The sequence below is a fragment of the Amphiura filiformis genome, chromosome 13 (assembly GCF_039555335.1).
Source record: "Amphiura filiformis chromosome 13, Afil_fr2py, whole genome shotgun sequence".
NCBI lineage: Eukaryota > Metazoa > Echinodermata > Ophiuroidea > Amphilepidida > Amphiuridae > Amphiura > Amphiura filiformis.
Genome location: NC_092640.1, coordinates 64,368,689 through 64,385,065, shown reverse-complemented (window position 1 = coordinate 64,385,065; position 16,377 = coordinate 64,368,689). Strand labels below are relative to the sequence as shown.

Genomic DNA, 16,377 nt, shown 5'->3' with positions numbered 1-16,377 from the left:
CTGAACACATTACGACAAGACTACGCAAGTTTGGTGTGTTGCCAGGTTCACAGATAATGAAGGCACTAGACCATTTCTGTTTGGCAAACTTTGTATGTTGCAATAGTTCATTCACTATGTTTCGGTTGACGAACCAGAACGTCTTCAACTTAATTGTAAAGTTCTTGACGTAATGAATAGGCCTATGTTATATCTACGTATATGAGGAACTGTTGCATGCCATGGCAACAGTTGTTTACTAATTTTAGAATCTTCAGCTTTGCTTATGGCTGTTGTATACCATGTTGTGTTGAATGATTACTTAAAGTATGCCGTGGTTACTTTAAAGCTATTTTTTTTGCAAATTGAAAACATTTTACTGTTTGACAAGTTTAGTATGTCCATTATTAAAAAAATTATTGAATTTACAATGATATAAATTCCAGAATAATTGCTGTTTATAATTAATTCAAGAAATAAAGGAACTGCCAAAATTTATTAAATTATAAGGTTTGAATTTGTAGAACAGTATTTTGTGGCAAGTTGAAAAACCCACACTACCCCTGTGGAAGATTTTGGAAATATCTTCCACAGGAGGAGAATATAATTTCAAATGGAATGAACAAATTAGTCAATATGAAACTCACCCTCCCTCATTAGAAGATTCAGGTTGAATCTTTCTCAGAAGGTGTGTGAATGTCAAATGGAGCTGCCTAATGTGTTCATTCCATTTGAAATTCATACTCCCCCTGTGGAAGACATACACAAAGAATATACACACAACAACTGCTAAACTTCAAGCAAGCAATTCCCTCACCTTCCTTTAAGGATGACCACCAAATGCTCCAGTGTGATTTTCTGGCCGAAGAAAGTAAGAAAACAGTTAATCAAACTGGATATCAACAAAGGCTACTCGTCTGGTACAGCTCTTCCAGCTCTGTTTCAACAATGGGCACATGCCAGCCCAGTGGAAAGTTGCTGATGTGATCCCATGTGTCAAGAAAGGACAAACACTCTCTGAGCAAGTATCAGCCCATTTTCGTCCTCCCTGTACTATGCAAGATCATGGAGAGGTTGATTAATGAGGCTATGCGGAAACATCTCAACGATCAGAAGCTGATCTCCAAGCAGCAGTTTTGTTTCAGAGCTGGCCACTCAACATCTGATGCCCTCACCTCTGTATCCCATCATCTCACCAACACCATCAACAACAGAGAAGAAACTTGTGTTGTCTGCCTGGACATTAGCAAAGCTTTGACCAAGTTTGACACCCTGGACTCCTGGAGAAATACTCTGCACTTGGCTTCTCTGGAAAGCTGTCAGCATAGCCAGCTGTCAACTCTGCACTTGGCTTCTCTGGAAAGCTGTCAGCATAGCCAGCTGTCTATCTCTTGAACTGCTTTATGAAGGTTATACTAAATGACAAATTGTCCAGTCTAAAGTGGATCAATGCTGGTGTCCCACAAGGTTCCATCCTTGGTCCCCTCCTGTTCATAATATTTCATGATGACATCTCTCAGAGGCTGACAAATGCTTCCATCTTGTATGCTGACAATGTTACCCTGATGACCTTTATCGAGACTAGAGAGGACAAACAAGCTGCTACATCTCTCATCCAAGACCTACTAGAGATCGAAACATGAGCCTCTACATGGAATGTACTTTTTGGAGCAGCTAAATGCCAATCCATCAGTTTTCATCTGCATAGATTCTGGAGGCAGTCACCCTAGTCTCTAATTCTTTGGTACAAAGCTCTCAGAGGTAGATAGTGTTGAACTTCTTGGAATCACCCTCAGCAGAATCCTTTTATCATCAAGATGGCAAAGACAGCAGCCCACAAAAGAGGTTTCATACTTTCTCAGGCTAATCAACAGGACTAGCCACCAAACATTGCAAGTGGCAATCTGGGAAAACAGAATCTGAATGTATCATTATGCAATATAATAAAATAACAAAGGTCCACATAAAAAAATTGTAATTACCCAGTTTGTTTTGTTTTCTTTATTTCTGTTTACAGAGGATAGACTTACTAGTGAAGGAGACCAAATTCAAGGAAGCCTTGTCGTTAGCTAATTCATTCTATATTGGAAGAGCTAAGGCAGTCATAGGTCAGTGCTTGAGATTTGTTGTATAGATTTTGCCAAAAGGAATTATAAAGTCAGTGCATGGAAGATGATACATAACTATACATGTCCTCTAAGATATATAACTCCACCATGATGCCGGTTTTCTAAATTGTGATGATTGAGCTGGCTTGAAATTTTTCACTCCTGTAGAAGAACTAATTGCTGTTAGCCTTAGTTTTACCAAAACAAACTTAGGGGAGCTGATCTTAGTTGCGGTCGTAAGTGCTGTAGAAAGTTTTGGTTAGCACTTCTAAGATGTGTGTAGCTGTTGTTTAAATTATTGGAATTTTGGTACTCTTAATGAATTACAAATTGCATGTGCAATAACTTTTGGTGTATGGATTTACATGTATATCTTTTTTGAATTTTTTATTCCCTAAGGTCTTGGAGGAAACTTAGTACAGAAGCAAGCAGTTGTATCTGAAAAAGTAAGCTTAAAATGTGCCACAATCTAAACCAATCAGAACAAAGATATGGCAATAATGTAATGGAGATCTTGAGGCAAAAACTAAGGATCAAAGTTACAGTGAAAACATAGCATTTGAACCGAATAAAATGGTGCGTAACTTTGTCAATTGTATTCCAGTTATGTGGAGTAAGCCAGGGATGTGGAAATTTATTCTCAACATCAGTCAGCCTAGATACTTGGGTGGGTGGGTGGGTGGGTGGTAGGGGGCACTTATGTTGTGTACTACAGTACATACAGTGCTTTGATCTTGAAAGTGACTCTTTTTACTTGAATCTTTGTTCAGGGATGATACCACTTAGTCAATGATCATTTCCCCTCCCCTGGTATTCCTATTACATTATGATAAAATGCTCTCAGATTAAAAATAAATTATAATATGGTAGGAACTGGAAATATTTTTGATCGTTGGAACAAACTATTTATTGTTTTTCCTTTTATTTTCAGATTCTTGATATGCTACTAACCTATGTTGATGTGTCAATGAAGTACTCCCCAGAGAGGGGTGCTATACATTTATTAGAGGAACATTTTCAGGTAAATATCAATGGAAAACAAATTAATCTCAGAGTAGCATGTCTTGATGTAATTAAACTTTGATTTACCACACTTCAAAATAAGAGGTGTCTCATATTAAAGAACTGATATGTAAAATAGTCCATTCATATCAGAAACTTTGGAAACAAGCTGAAACATAGAGTATCAGAACCAAACCTTATTACATTTTGATCAATTCAAAATAAGAGTGTCTCACAGGGGATTGATGAATAAAACGGTATGCGGACGATGACATCTGACCACAACACTTTCAAGTAATGTCAGAGTACCGGTAACACATCGTATAGAGGCCTTGCATATGACGTATCATACAGTGAATATGGCGGACTACTCAAATGCATTCAACAAAAGCATGATTGCAATCTACCGTGACAGTTCGTCTCACACACATAACCCTGCACTACGATCAAATAGGTTGATGACAACATTTGATTGAATGGACTGCACTCCGCCATAACTACGGTGAAGGACACCTGCTCAAATACTTTGTTTGGAGCCAATCGATAATTTCATGGAGGGCCTCTATTACACTTTGATGAATTAAAAATGATATGAACGTCTAGTCTCAAAGCACCGCTGTTTATAGTAGAAAGCAGTCTGATGCACACTATGTCTATAAAGTCCATTTGGCTTCTCGGATACACGTGTGATCAAAGACGGTGCATCTGTAGTGCGTCAAGTGGCTTATAAAGTGACTGCATCCTACAGATACATCACCTTTGATCTCACATGTATCACAAATTTGTAAATTTCAAATGAAGTCACCCATTCAGGTAACCCCATTTGTTGGAAATTAATGTCATGTCTTCCATGGGGGTGTTTGGATTTCAACTGGAATAGCCCAAATCTGTATCAAGTATTTTCTTCATTTTATTTAAACATTATTGTTATGTGTATTGACATTTTGTTTTTGTACAGAGTGTTGTTCCTGTCTGCGTGGACCACTGCTTGATTCTGGGAAGAACGTAAGTTTACAAGTTTTTATCTTGGAGGATTTTTTTAATGTACAGTGGCTTGGTTCAAGTCATTTGCATCATCATATCAAAGCTTTTTGTAATTCATTGTTTTCCTAAACCACTCCATCCAAAGCCCATTCTTGTCCTCAGATACATATATACTCTTCACCCAAGTCCAGTCAAGCCGTTTATCTTTTCTTTCTCCAGACTCTCTTATGCGTACCTGTAAAAAGATAACTGCCACACATACATTAACTCATATGCCCATAAGTTCCACCTTCCTATAAACCAATGCTCAACCTAGGAATGAACTCCTAAGGTACCGTTATCTCTTCAAACCTTTATACCTGTAAATTTGGTATGACCGCTGTAGCCGTCTCGAAATCCGTCAGTGACTCACTCACGCTCTTACTCCGGCTATCGAACCTCCCGCCTCATCTGCATCATAAAGGCCCTTACGTCATCGCACACTAGGCTACCAATAGGAAATTCAATTCATTGTTTTCCACAAAAGGGCTATCAAGCAAATCCAAGTTCATGATAGAGAGTCGTCAATCAAATTTGGAATATAACAAGAGGAAATACACAGCATATTATTAGGCGTAATATCAGATATTCTGTTTAACACAATTGAGATGTTTCACACATCCAAGCACTGTACCCTGTCTAGTATGTCTGGAACTAATGTGAATTACAAAATTTGTCGCAAAAAACTATTGATATGAAATACTAAAGATTTGGACCGGGTGAGTGTAAAAGCTATCTTTGTATTTAAAGGTTGATTTAAAACTTGCAAAATTGCACAGCAATCTTTGTTTCCTTCATGTATTATCAAAGTATTGAGCTTAACAAATCAGATGCATTTGTTACAGGTATGTGAATGGTGATTTAATAAATGATAATATAGACTATAAATATATGTGACCATCCACCACAAACCCAGTGTAAAGTAGGCAGTGCTTATTCAGAGATATGGACCAATAAACCTTACAGAAAACAATAAAAATAAAAAAGGAATTTCAAAAGAAAAAGAGATTTTGAGCACCTAATTCCAAGCAGAAAAAAATTATTATGACAAGTGGTATATCCATTTTAAAGTTTGTTTATGGAGATTTCTATACTGTTCAATAATGATACTAAAATTTTAACTTTATACATCACTGGGTTCGTCGTGGATGGTCACATATATTGCAGCATAAAAATGCATAATTTTGTAAATCAGTTGTTAAAAAATTGATGTTTACTATAATATATACATTGTACAACTACAGTTTATATTGACATCAATGTTTAAAAAATTTTTGTTTTTATTTAGAGATATCTTATTTGGGACCATCTATGACAAATTCAGCCAGGACAGCATCGCTAAGGGAGTGTTTCTAGAATGTCTTGAGCCATACATTCTCAACGATAAGCTCAACTCTGTCACCCCCATCGTCATGCAAGACTTTGTTGAACATTACAAGAATAGAGAGATGGTGGAAAATGTGGAGGGTTGTATAGTACACATGGATATTGCTAGTCTCGATATACACCAGGTTAGTAAAATTACACAGCCATGACGTTAGTCACGGCTGTGTCTTTTTTCTTACAGGTTCTTTCTTTACACAGCCGTGACGTTAGTCACGGCTGTGTCTTTTTTCTTACAGGTTCTTTCTGTCAACCATTACATTTGCTCTAGCACTCACATGCTTACATCGATTTTGACCTAACTTGGTCACAATGATCATTGACCATGCCCCTACATTTCACATGAAACTCAAGGGGTCAAAGGTCACGCAGGGGTCAAAAACGTGGTTTCAACTAAAAATGCATCTTCTCCCACAACTTATGTTGGACAGCGACCCCACTTGCACACATGCATTGTTATTACCCAGTGTCTATGGGGTGTACACAGATTTGGGGTCAAAGGTCATTAAGGGGTCACTTCCGGTATAAAACGAAATACCTTAAAAAATTTTTATTAGCTAAGTAAAACATGGGACAGTAACTCTATGTTCACACATGATCTGCAGTCACCCAATGTATATGTGGTATTTTTTTTTATTTAGGGTCAAATCTCATTAAGGGGTCACTTCCGGTATAAAACGAAATACATTTAAAATGCATCTTCTTCCACAGATTATGTAGGACAGTGACGAAACTTGCACACATGCATTGTTATTACCCAGTGTCTATGGGGTGTACACAGATTTGGGGTCAAAGGTCATTAAGGGGTCACTTCCGGTATAAAACGGAAAACCTTCAAAAAATTTTATTTGCTAAGAAAAACATAGGACAGTAACGGTATGTTCACATATGAGTTGCAGTTACCCAATGTATATGTGGTATTTTTTATTTGGGGTCAAAGGTCATTAAGGGTCATTTCCGTATAAAACGAAATACCTTTAAGATGCATCTTCTCCCACAAATTACGCAGGACAGTGATGCCACTTACACACATGCATTGTTATTACCCAGTGTCTATGGGGTGTACACAGATTTGGGGTCAAAGGTCATTAAGCGGTCACTTCCGGTCTGAGACGAAAAACTTTCAAAATGCCCCATCTGCCACAAATAACATGGCAAAGTAATGCCACATGCACGCATACATTGACATTAGCCAATGTCTATGGGGTTTTCATATATTTTGGGATCAAAGGTCATTAAAGGGTCACAACACGGCTGTGTTCGTGGTCTTAGACCACAGCTAAGTCTAGTTCTTCTTCTTTCTTCTGTCAACCATTACATTTGCTCTAGCACTCACATGCTTACATCGATTTTGACCTAACTTGGTCACAAAGATCATTGACCGTGCCCCTACATGTCACATGAAACTCGTGGGGTCAAAGGTCACGCAGGGGTCACAGGGGTCAAAAACGTGATTTCAACTCAAAATGCATCTTTTCCTACAAATTACGTAGGACAGTGACGCCACTTGCACAGATGCATTGTAATTACCTAGTGTCTATGTGGTGTACACAGATTCGGGGTCAAAGGTCATTAAGGGGTCACTTCCGGTATAAAACAAAAAACTTTCAAAAAAATTTATTAGCTAAGTAAAACATAGTACAGTAACGGTATGTTCACATATGATCTGCAGTCACCCAATGTATATGTAGTATTTTTTTATTTGGGGTCAAAGCTCATTAAGGGGTCACTTCCGGTATAAAAAGAAATACCTTTAAAATGCATCTTCTTCCACAAATTATGTGGGACAGAGACGCCACTTGCACACATGTATTGTTATCACCCAGTGTCTATGGGGTGTACACAGATTTGGGGTCAAAGTTCATTAAGGGGTCACTTCCGGTATAAAACGAAATACCTTCAAAAAATTTTATTAGCTAAGTAAAACATGGGACAGTAACGGTATGTTCACACATGATCTGCAGTCACCCAATGTATATGTGGTATTTTTTTATTTGGGGTCAAATCTCATTAAGGGGTCACTTCCGGTATAAAACAAAATACCTTTAAAATGCATCTTCTTCCACAGATTCTGTAGGACAGTGACGCCACTTGCACACATGCATTGTTATTACCCTGTGTCTATGGGGTGTACACAGATTTGGGGGTCAAAGGTCATTAAGGGGTCACTTCCGGTATAAAACGAAAAACCTGCAAAATGTTTTATTTGCTAAGAAAAACATAGGACAGTAACCATATGTTCATGTGGTTACCCAGTTTGTATGTAGTATTATTTTATTTGGGGTCAAAGGTCATTAAGGGGTCACTTCCGGTATAAAACGAAATACCTTTAAAATGCTTCTTCTTCCACAAATTATGTAGGACAGTGACGCCACTTGCACACATGCATTGTTATAACACAGTGTCTATAATGGTGTACACACATTTGGGGTCAAAGGTCAGTAAGGGGTCGCTTCCGGTATAAAACGATATACCTTCAAAATGCCCCTTCTGCCACAAAAAGCATAGCAAAGTGATGCCACATGGACACGTGCATTGACATTAGCCAATGTCTACGGGGTTGTCATATATTTAAGGGTCAAAGGTGATTAGACCACAGCTAAGTCTAGTTTAACTTTTAATTCAATTCAATTTAAACCCAGTTAGTAATAGATGATTGAATTGATTTGAAGTTTATTCAGTTTGAATAGATGATTTTGTAAACTGTCACACCTAGTGTAAAATGACCTAATCTGGGTCTACACCAGGTTAGTATAATTTAACTCAACTTAAACCCAGTTAATGGGTGATTGTGTAAAGTCATGCGATTGCTGTTTGCATTGAGAACCTCATTTTGATAGGAAGACAGTGAATCCATGTAAAGGGCCCTGTATTTGACCTGTTTAACACCCTTACCATTTTAGCAAGACCAGGTGACTTTTATGAACATCTGTAGCAGGGAGGGGGGTAGACTTCTCCGTAGTCCACTTGCCCATTTTGCATACTCTGGCTATTACATTTAAGCATAAAACTCTGATTTATATTGATTTGTGTGCAACTGATAGATTTTCACATCTGTATCTGATCTTTTCAGTCACCACACTCCCTCTGTTTGTTAGCTTCCCAAGTGGACTACTGACTTTGCCTTGCGGTTAAGATTTTTAACACGGGACTCTATGGAGAGTTAGGCCAATTTCTGGCCTAACTAAAATTGGCCATGATGTAATGCATCTTTAAATGGATCTGCCTTGTGATTGGTCGCCCATATCTCGCTATGGTTTAAATCTTCCGGGCCAGCGCCATTACCATTAACTACACCGCACACAACTATCTGTGGTATTTGCGGCGCTTTAGTGTTGACGCGAAAGTTAATCTCTCATCAAACATCTAGCGCGTCTTGTACTATACCATGCTTAGTACTTGTGGTTAATGGACTGATAAACAAGTATGCTTGACAGTGTGTTTTTAGAGAGCAAAGTCCCGGGGCAAAGTGCTGCTTAAAATTCAAAGTCCATAGTCGGATTTTCGTGGTTCGCTATCAATAAACTGGTAGATTCCAAAATCAGAACTGTTCAGTATTAAAGTGAGCCATTATAATTATGCAAGATAATGTTGCATTCAATTACTTTTATTGTCACTAATCATCTGATATTCTTAAGGGCTGGGGTATGAACGTTTGGACAGTATTTATTGTGGGACATGAGAGCACATCAGACCTATCGAATTGCATTCTGAATACGAAGAATGTCCTTCTGATATCAAATAATTTTGATTTTTGAAATTAAGCGTAATACACATTTTATGGCAAATCATTAAAATTGATATTTTTTATATTTAACAGTACTCGAAGTAAACTTTATAAATATGATTATTTATACTTAAAGTGTATGTAGGTGGGATGAAAAGCCGACGATCAATTTAAAATTTTAACCTTTTCAGTATTGAAGATATGGATTTTTTCCCAAAACACCAAAAAAAATTAGGTCTTTTGGGAAAAAATCCATATCTTCAATATGAAAGGTCAAAATTTTCAATTGATCGTCGGCTTTTCCTCGCAGCTACATACACTTTAAGAATATATCATTAGATTTATGAAATTTACTTCAAGGACTGTTATATATCAAAAATTTGAAAAATATCAATTTTTTATATTTTGTCATAAAATTTGTATTATATCGTGATTTTCAAAAAATGAAAAATATTTGATATCAGAAAGACATGCTTCAGATTCAGAATGCAATTGACACGCCTGAGATGCTCTCATGTCCCACAAAAAATACTGTCGAAACGCCATAAACGCTCATTTTAGATCCCTTAATTCTTTATGACCATTTTACTATTGAATACTTTAATTTTAATAAACATCAGTATAATTTTGAGTTCAACGAAATGGGTTCATCATGACTAATAATAACATATTTTTAATAAAATTCGACTATGGCATAGTCTAGGAGGGGGGGGGGGCAACTCAAGAAATACAGTGTGCACATATCATGTGTGACAAAAAAAAAACATGTGAAGAGGTGTTGGTTTTTGGTCACCTGGCAACTTTGGGAAGTAACTTCTCACAGCTGTGACATGTTTATATAATTATGGGTTAAAAACATTGATTTTCAAGAAAAATATTTTTTCTGAACATGGTGGACTTATTTAAGGTAAGTTTTGAGTCCAAAAAGGGTGCATTTTTGAGCCCAAAACCTGATTAGCCAACACAATTTGGTGTATTCTTTGTTGTTTAAGGGGATTTTTTTACCTGTAGGGTGAAACTCATTTAGTGGGTGTTGTGATAACGATTTGTCATTGGATAAACTCAAAAAGGCATGTATTCTTTCATTTCTTCTTGTAGGTTGTATCATTATGTTGGGCACATGGTCTATACGACGCCATTATCTACATTCATACCAAAGGTATGAATGACTATGTCACACCACTGGAAGAGTTATTCTCACTACTCAGTGCTGCTGTCATGTCTGGAAAACAACTCACAGGTAAGTCTCTAATTTGATATGAATTTGACTCAGTTTAATATGATTTATACAATGTCATTATCAACATCCATACCAAAAGGATGAATGAATATGTCACACCACTGCAGCTGCTACCAAGGAAGAAGGGCATGGAATGTCCGAGGCATGCATCTTGTTTATCGGGCAAAAAGAATATGGTCATGATGTGATGCTACGTGGTTTGGTTAGCCAATAAGGTGCCTGTATTTCAAAGCTTTTCCATCATGTGATTCAATCTAATCAGCCAATCAGAACCACACTTCCGTGTGTTCTTCTCTGCAAATAATGGTAGAGAAGATGTATTACTATACCTCATAAATATTTATTAGGTAATCCAGACATCTTATTGGTTAATAACGCTAGCGTCCGAGTACGGTATTTTGACTACTTCCCGGCGTGTGTAATTACGCTGAACGCTGGGAAGTAGTAAAACTTCCGCACCCCTACTACCACACGGTGTATCGACCCCACGCGTCACCGTTCCTTCAGACGTAGCATTATGCTACACAACGGCGATTCTGCAGATGCGTTAAATGGCATCTGCTGCAGATATTTTGCAGAGATTTCCGATGGATAATAACACACGAATTTGACGTTTTATGAAACAAAATGGTATTTATGGAAAGTTAAAATGAAAATCTGAATAATATAGGTCAAAATGTAAATATTGATTGAACATAAATCCTGCAATAAAATCAGGTAAGCAAAATATTAAGCTTATTCACCAAGCCGGCCGGCACGTTGACTGGTGTGTGTTTTGACTTTTGTTTACGATTTTACCGTGATAGTGAAAATATTTATGAGGTATAGTAAAACAAATACAACATGTTTCATTTCGAAGTAGTCAAAACTACTGGTCCTCGGTGTTGATGATTTGACTACTTCCCTCGACGCCGGGAAGTAGTCAAATCATTAAATACCTCGGACCAGTAGTTTTGACTACTTCCCCGAAATGAAACATGTTGTATTTGTATATTTCTCACTACTTGCAGTGCCACTGTCAAGTCTGAAAAACCACTTGGTAATTATAATACATCTCCAAGTTGATGTGGATTGATTGAGTTTGTTGACTTGAGTTAATCATGTTGAGCCAATGTAGATGATTTTAGAAGATTAATGTCTTGCCTTCCATATAGGAGGTGTATGGATTTCAACTGAAATAGTCTAATCTTGGTTCCATCTGTGATTCCAGTATGTTACAAAATAATCATATTTTTTCTTGATATATCAATTCTATTTCTTTTATAATTAATTAATTTTACAGATCAACAAATCAAGTTAGGGAACAAGATCCTTGTTTATATCAGGTAAGACATTTGTGTGATAAACTGGTAATTATTGAAGTATTTTACTTTTTTAGAATAATTTGTTTGATAATGTTTTAAGTGATGACAGCACTGCTTAACAATTGTACATGTGTTAGTTGGAATTCAAGTATTAATGCAGTCAAGTTAGCTCAGTCGTTAAGGCATTCAACTATGGTGCTAGAAGGTTCGAACCCTGGCGGTGGTTAGTACGCTCTTGTGTAAAATTGAGTTTGCTCAATCTTGGTTCCATCTGTGATTACAGTATGTAACTAAATGATTTTGAAATTCCCCTGGACAAGGAACTTCCTGCTAATTGTCTCGTTGAAACTCAGGCAGCTGAACAATTGTGGAATGTTTAGGGTGTGCACTTCATAGTTGCAAGTCCCTGTGTTTTAGTTCAATGTTTATGGAATGATATCGGCCTGTAGTGGTCAGCGACAACCTGTAAAGTGTGCTGAGGCGGATCAATGTCTAGGCGTTTGTGCCTACTGTACTTTTAAATGCCTATACATTCATTCATTCATTCATATTTTATTTTGATAAAAATCAAAGACATTACATAAAAAATAATATATAAACATGGTACATATGGAGGAAAAGGCTGGAAGACCAAAAAGGTCTGAAAGTTAGCCTTTCCCTGAAATCAAATGAAATTAACAAAATAAATCAACATCACATAACATAACCAAAAGACAAGGGAAGGGGGGGGGGTGCTTACGGAAAAGATTAATTATATATAGAGATCAGTTTTGTTTTGAATTGATTGCGGAAATGTTTAACAGATTTTGAAGCTTTCAGATTTTTATCTAAAGAATTCCAAAGAATGGGACCTCTTGTACGTATGACATAAACAGAAAAGACTTTCTTATTTTTGGTTATATTTAGGTCATTTACATATTGTGTCTTGTAGTTATGTATGTCAGAACGTTTGGTAAAATAATTATCAAATGAACAGGGCAGCTCATTTATAGAGTGCCTGTACATGAATGTACCTAATTCCAGTGTGTACATATCTTCAACTTTTAATATGTTATAATTAGCAATTCATAATTCATGCGGTATCTGGGTTTTTTTTCAGCTGTTGCCTAGCTGGTAGAGCATATCCACTTGGAGACATTCCACCACACTTAGTCAAGGGGGTGAAGGAAGGGGTAAGTTGAATCCAGGGGAGGGGGCACTCACTGAAAATTGGCATGTGTGGTCATATTGTCCCATATTTTTCAAATCTCTCTAACTCATTTGTTTTTCTGTCATCCATGAATGATCCCCTGTTAAATAATTTGGAACAAATGTTTTACCTAATTCTACCCCTGACGCTAACCCGGGCTCTAACTCTAGCTCTACTGCTGTTTTCTTCCGCTTTTTAAATTATTCTTATGAAAACAGTTTCTAATAAAATTACAGATAGTACCTTTTTAAAGTCCTAACCCTAGCTCAAATCATAAATAGGGGTATACCCAGCTGTTCAAGTTTAGCCTGAGCTCAGCAGAGTTTCAAGGCAATTAAGTGAGAGTCCAACAAACTTCAAATCCATGTCAAGTCCAAGTTCATTGAAAAGTCAACCGAGTCCAGAATTGAGTCCTCCAACACTGGGTATACCATGAATCAAGCAGCCATTTTCTCTTGTACTTCTTTCTTTGCTTTGGGATCACCAATATGCCCCTGTAATCATCTCAAACATTTTTATCTGATGGAAAAACAGTGGCACGATCAATGGCAATTCAAAATTCCCTGGTGAAAAATTATGTTTATTTTATTTATTTTTGCCAGAGACTGCATTCATCATAATTTTTGATGCAATAATTTCAATTTTGTTTAGGTTTGGCAGTGTTTGACAGCTTTACATACCAAGAAACCCCCTGAAGAAGAAGAAGTATTTCCACATCTGAAAGCTCTACTGCACTATGACACCAGGGAATTCCTCAACGTCTTATCCTTGGCATTTGAAGAGGAAGATTTTGATGTTGATGAAAAGTAAGTCAAGTGCATGGTTGTACAGATTTGTGATTTTTGATTGGACTAATTGTCTCAAAATGATTTCTAACCAGTTTTGGGCAACATTTCAAGTGTCACGGACACAAAATGGGCTGAACATTTGTGGTAACAACCGTGGGTGGGGTCAGGATATCAATTTGAATCAGGAATGGGTTATTCCAGTTGAAATGAAATCCATATACCCCCTATGGAAGACGTGACATTTATGGGCGACTACATTTGAAATCTACACTCCCTTTGTGTGAAATTATGGTCATGTCTTCCATAGTGGGTGTATGGATTTTAACTGGAATAGTGACAAACAAGAATTCTCATTGGGCTATTTCAGTTGACATCCCCTATGGAAGACATGACCTTAATCTCCCACACAGGGGGTGCAGATTTTAAATGGAATCACCCAATCAGGTAACCCCATTTGAAATTCACACTCCCTGTGTGGAAGATTATAATGTTATGTCTTCCATATATATGTATATAGCCCAACATGTTCATTATAGCAGAGAAGATGAGAATAGATAGTTATCAGGTAAACCCTATTTGAAATGCACACTATCTGTACGGAAGATTGAAGTCATGTCTTATATATATAGGGGGTGTATGGATTTCAACTAGAATAGTCCAATGATGGTGGGGGCAGGATATTAATATGAATGAGGAGAATGTTTGACCTATCATGTCATTGATAGAAAACACAAATCATACATGAAATGTACAGTCAGTTTAAAAGTCTATCAAAATGCTCTTTAAAACACCTGACTGATCTGAGACTATTACAAATGTTTGCAATTTGCAATAATAATGTTAATTCTTTAATCATCAAAGGACATTTGCATCACAATCCAGCTGAAGACTGAAGGTTTCAGTCACAACGTCAGTTTGTCCATCAAAAATAGGTATGTCTGGTTGACCAGATTTAAATTAAATCTTAATTCTTTAATTGTTTTACAGCACTTATGGTGGCGGAGTGCAGTCTCGTCAGAGGATGGTTGACATTTTGCTGCAGATTATGGTGGAAAGTGTGGGATTCTCTGTAAGTCTTTCATTTCTTTTCACCCGACAACCAGAACATATGCAGGTTGCTATCTCAACAGATCATGATGCCTTTTTTCAGGCTTTTTCAGGTTTCTTCAACTTTCTTGTTAGGCCAAATTTCTGCATTTTTTAAACTTTATTTTCTTCAGCATGTTTTTGGGCTTTGTGGATAATTTTGGTATGCGCCCAGCAAACTTTGATTCAAAGTGCATTGTTGTTTGTGTTCTGGGTATAATGCATTGTACCAAAAATGCAATTATTATCATTCAATTTAAGTATCTTGCTAAAGGTACACTATTTGCCCCCAATGAGCAACAAACCAAAATGGCGGATATACCATTGAGTCACGATGTAATTTTGAGCTGGTACTCTTTGGGTCTAATCTCTTTGTTACTTCATGAGAAAACTACAACAATATGTAAATTATAAGATAATTTTTGTGTAATCTCTTTTTTTCCAGCCAGCAGAGATTGGTTGCTTGTTCACATTCCTAGCAAGACAAATGGCTAAACATGAAAGCAGTATCTTAGTGAATAGACTTCTATTTGAACAGGTGAGTCAATGGTGTGTCATTTAACTGTGGGTTACTGAATAGCTGGATATTGGAACTGTGCTAATTTTTCAGGATTTTAACTGTTCTGAACAGCTTAGCAATTTCCTTTATTCACATTGTAGCCTGCTGGTTAAAATTATTTTTGTGGGCTACCATGAAAAGCGTAAAGACAAATATTTTTAAAATAGAAGAAGGGGAACAGTGAGAATCGTATGTCATTATTTTTTTTAATTGTAATCAGGTAATTCTCGCAATTGTTCTCCTAAACTTGCTTTGCAAGAATTCTCCCCAAATCTTATCCATTCTGTATGTGGTATGCTATGATGATCAGTCTAATTCTCACTTGATTTTCGCCAGATGAGTTTGTTCATGCAAAGTGCAATGAAATTGAGCCCCTGGTAAAAATAAAATAAAAAATGTGATTGGAATTATCACCCAAATTTATAGAATTCCCACAGAAGTGTTGGTTTTGAGAATTACCATCAAGCATAGAATTCATAGAACAAAAATAATAATATTTATTATAATTTAAAGGGTGAGATAAACTGTTTTAACATTCATAATAATTTGCTTCCAAGTTCATTGTTACGTTTCAAAAGGTACATTTTAAAACTTCAGAGCGCCAAGGATAGAGAAACCTGTTTTCAACTGATTTCAATTTCAATTTCAGGTTTTAGAATTTTTGGCTGACCCTAGTAATGAGACGCGGCATTCTGAGAGGGAGCAGGCCTTGTTGGAATTACTGAATGCAGGCGGCTTACAACAGGTAGACAATGAAAAACTGTTACGGCTTGCTGAAGATGCAAAATTGTGAGTATACACTACACTATGAAAATTGACACTGGAAAAATCACACTGTTAATAGCAGATTGATCCTGACATACAACGAAAAATAGGAAAATGAAAATAATATTGAAATTGTTTTTCAAAGGTATTTCAGTGTATTTACTGTGTTGTGACCATGTGGCAATAGTTTTCTGCTAAAATGAGCAATGTTCCAGGTTTAGTAA

At 36.8% G+C, this 16,377-nt stretch overlaps 1 protein-coding gene across 1 annotated transcript in view; it reads left to right on the top strand.

The window, feature by feature from the left end:
* The window catches only part of LOC140168644 (vacuolar protein sorting-associated protein 8 homolog), a 93,441-nt gene that overhangs the window by 55,908 nt on the left and 21,156 nt on the right, over nucleotides 1-16,377 (top strand). Inside the window, 12 exon segments of the mRNA XM_072192055.1 lie at nucleotides 1,997-2,087; nucleotides 2,487-2,533; nucleotides 3,019-3,108; nucleotides 4,048-4,094; nucleotides 5,401-5,623; nucleotides 10,321-10,462; nucleotides 11,745-11,787; nucleotides 12,866-12,938; nucleotides 13,607-13,761; nucleotides 14,731-14,812; nucleotides 15,275-15,367; nucleotides 16,038-16,177. Coding sequence (XP_072048156.1) covers nucleotides 1,997-2,087; nucleotides 2,487-2,533; nucleotides 3,019-3,108; nucleotides 4,048-4,094; nucleotides 5,401-5,623; nucleotides 10,321-10,462; nucleotides 11,745-11,787; nucleotides 12,866-12,938; nucleotides 13,607-13,761; nucleotides 14,731-14,812; nucleotides 15,275-15,367; nucleotides 16,038-16,177 — 1,226 coding nt within the window.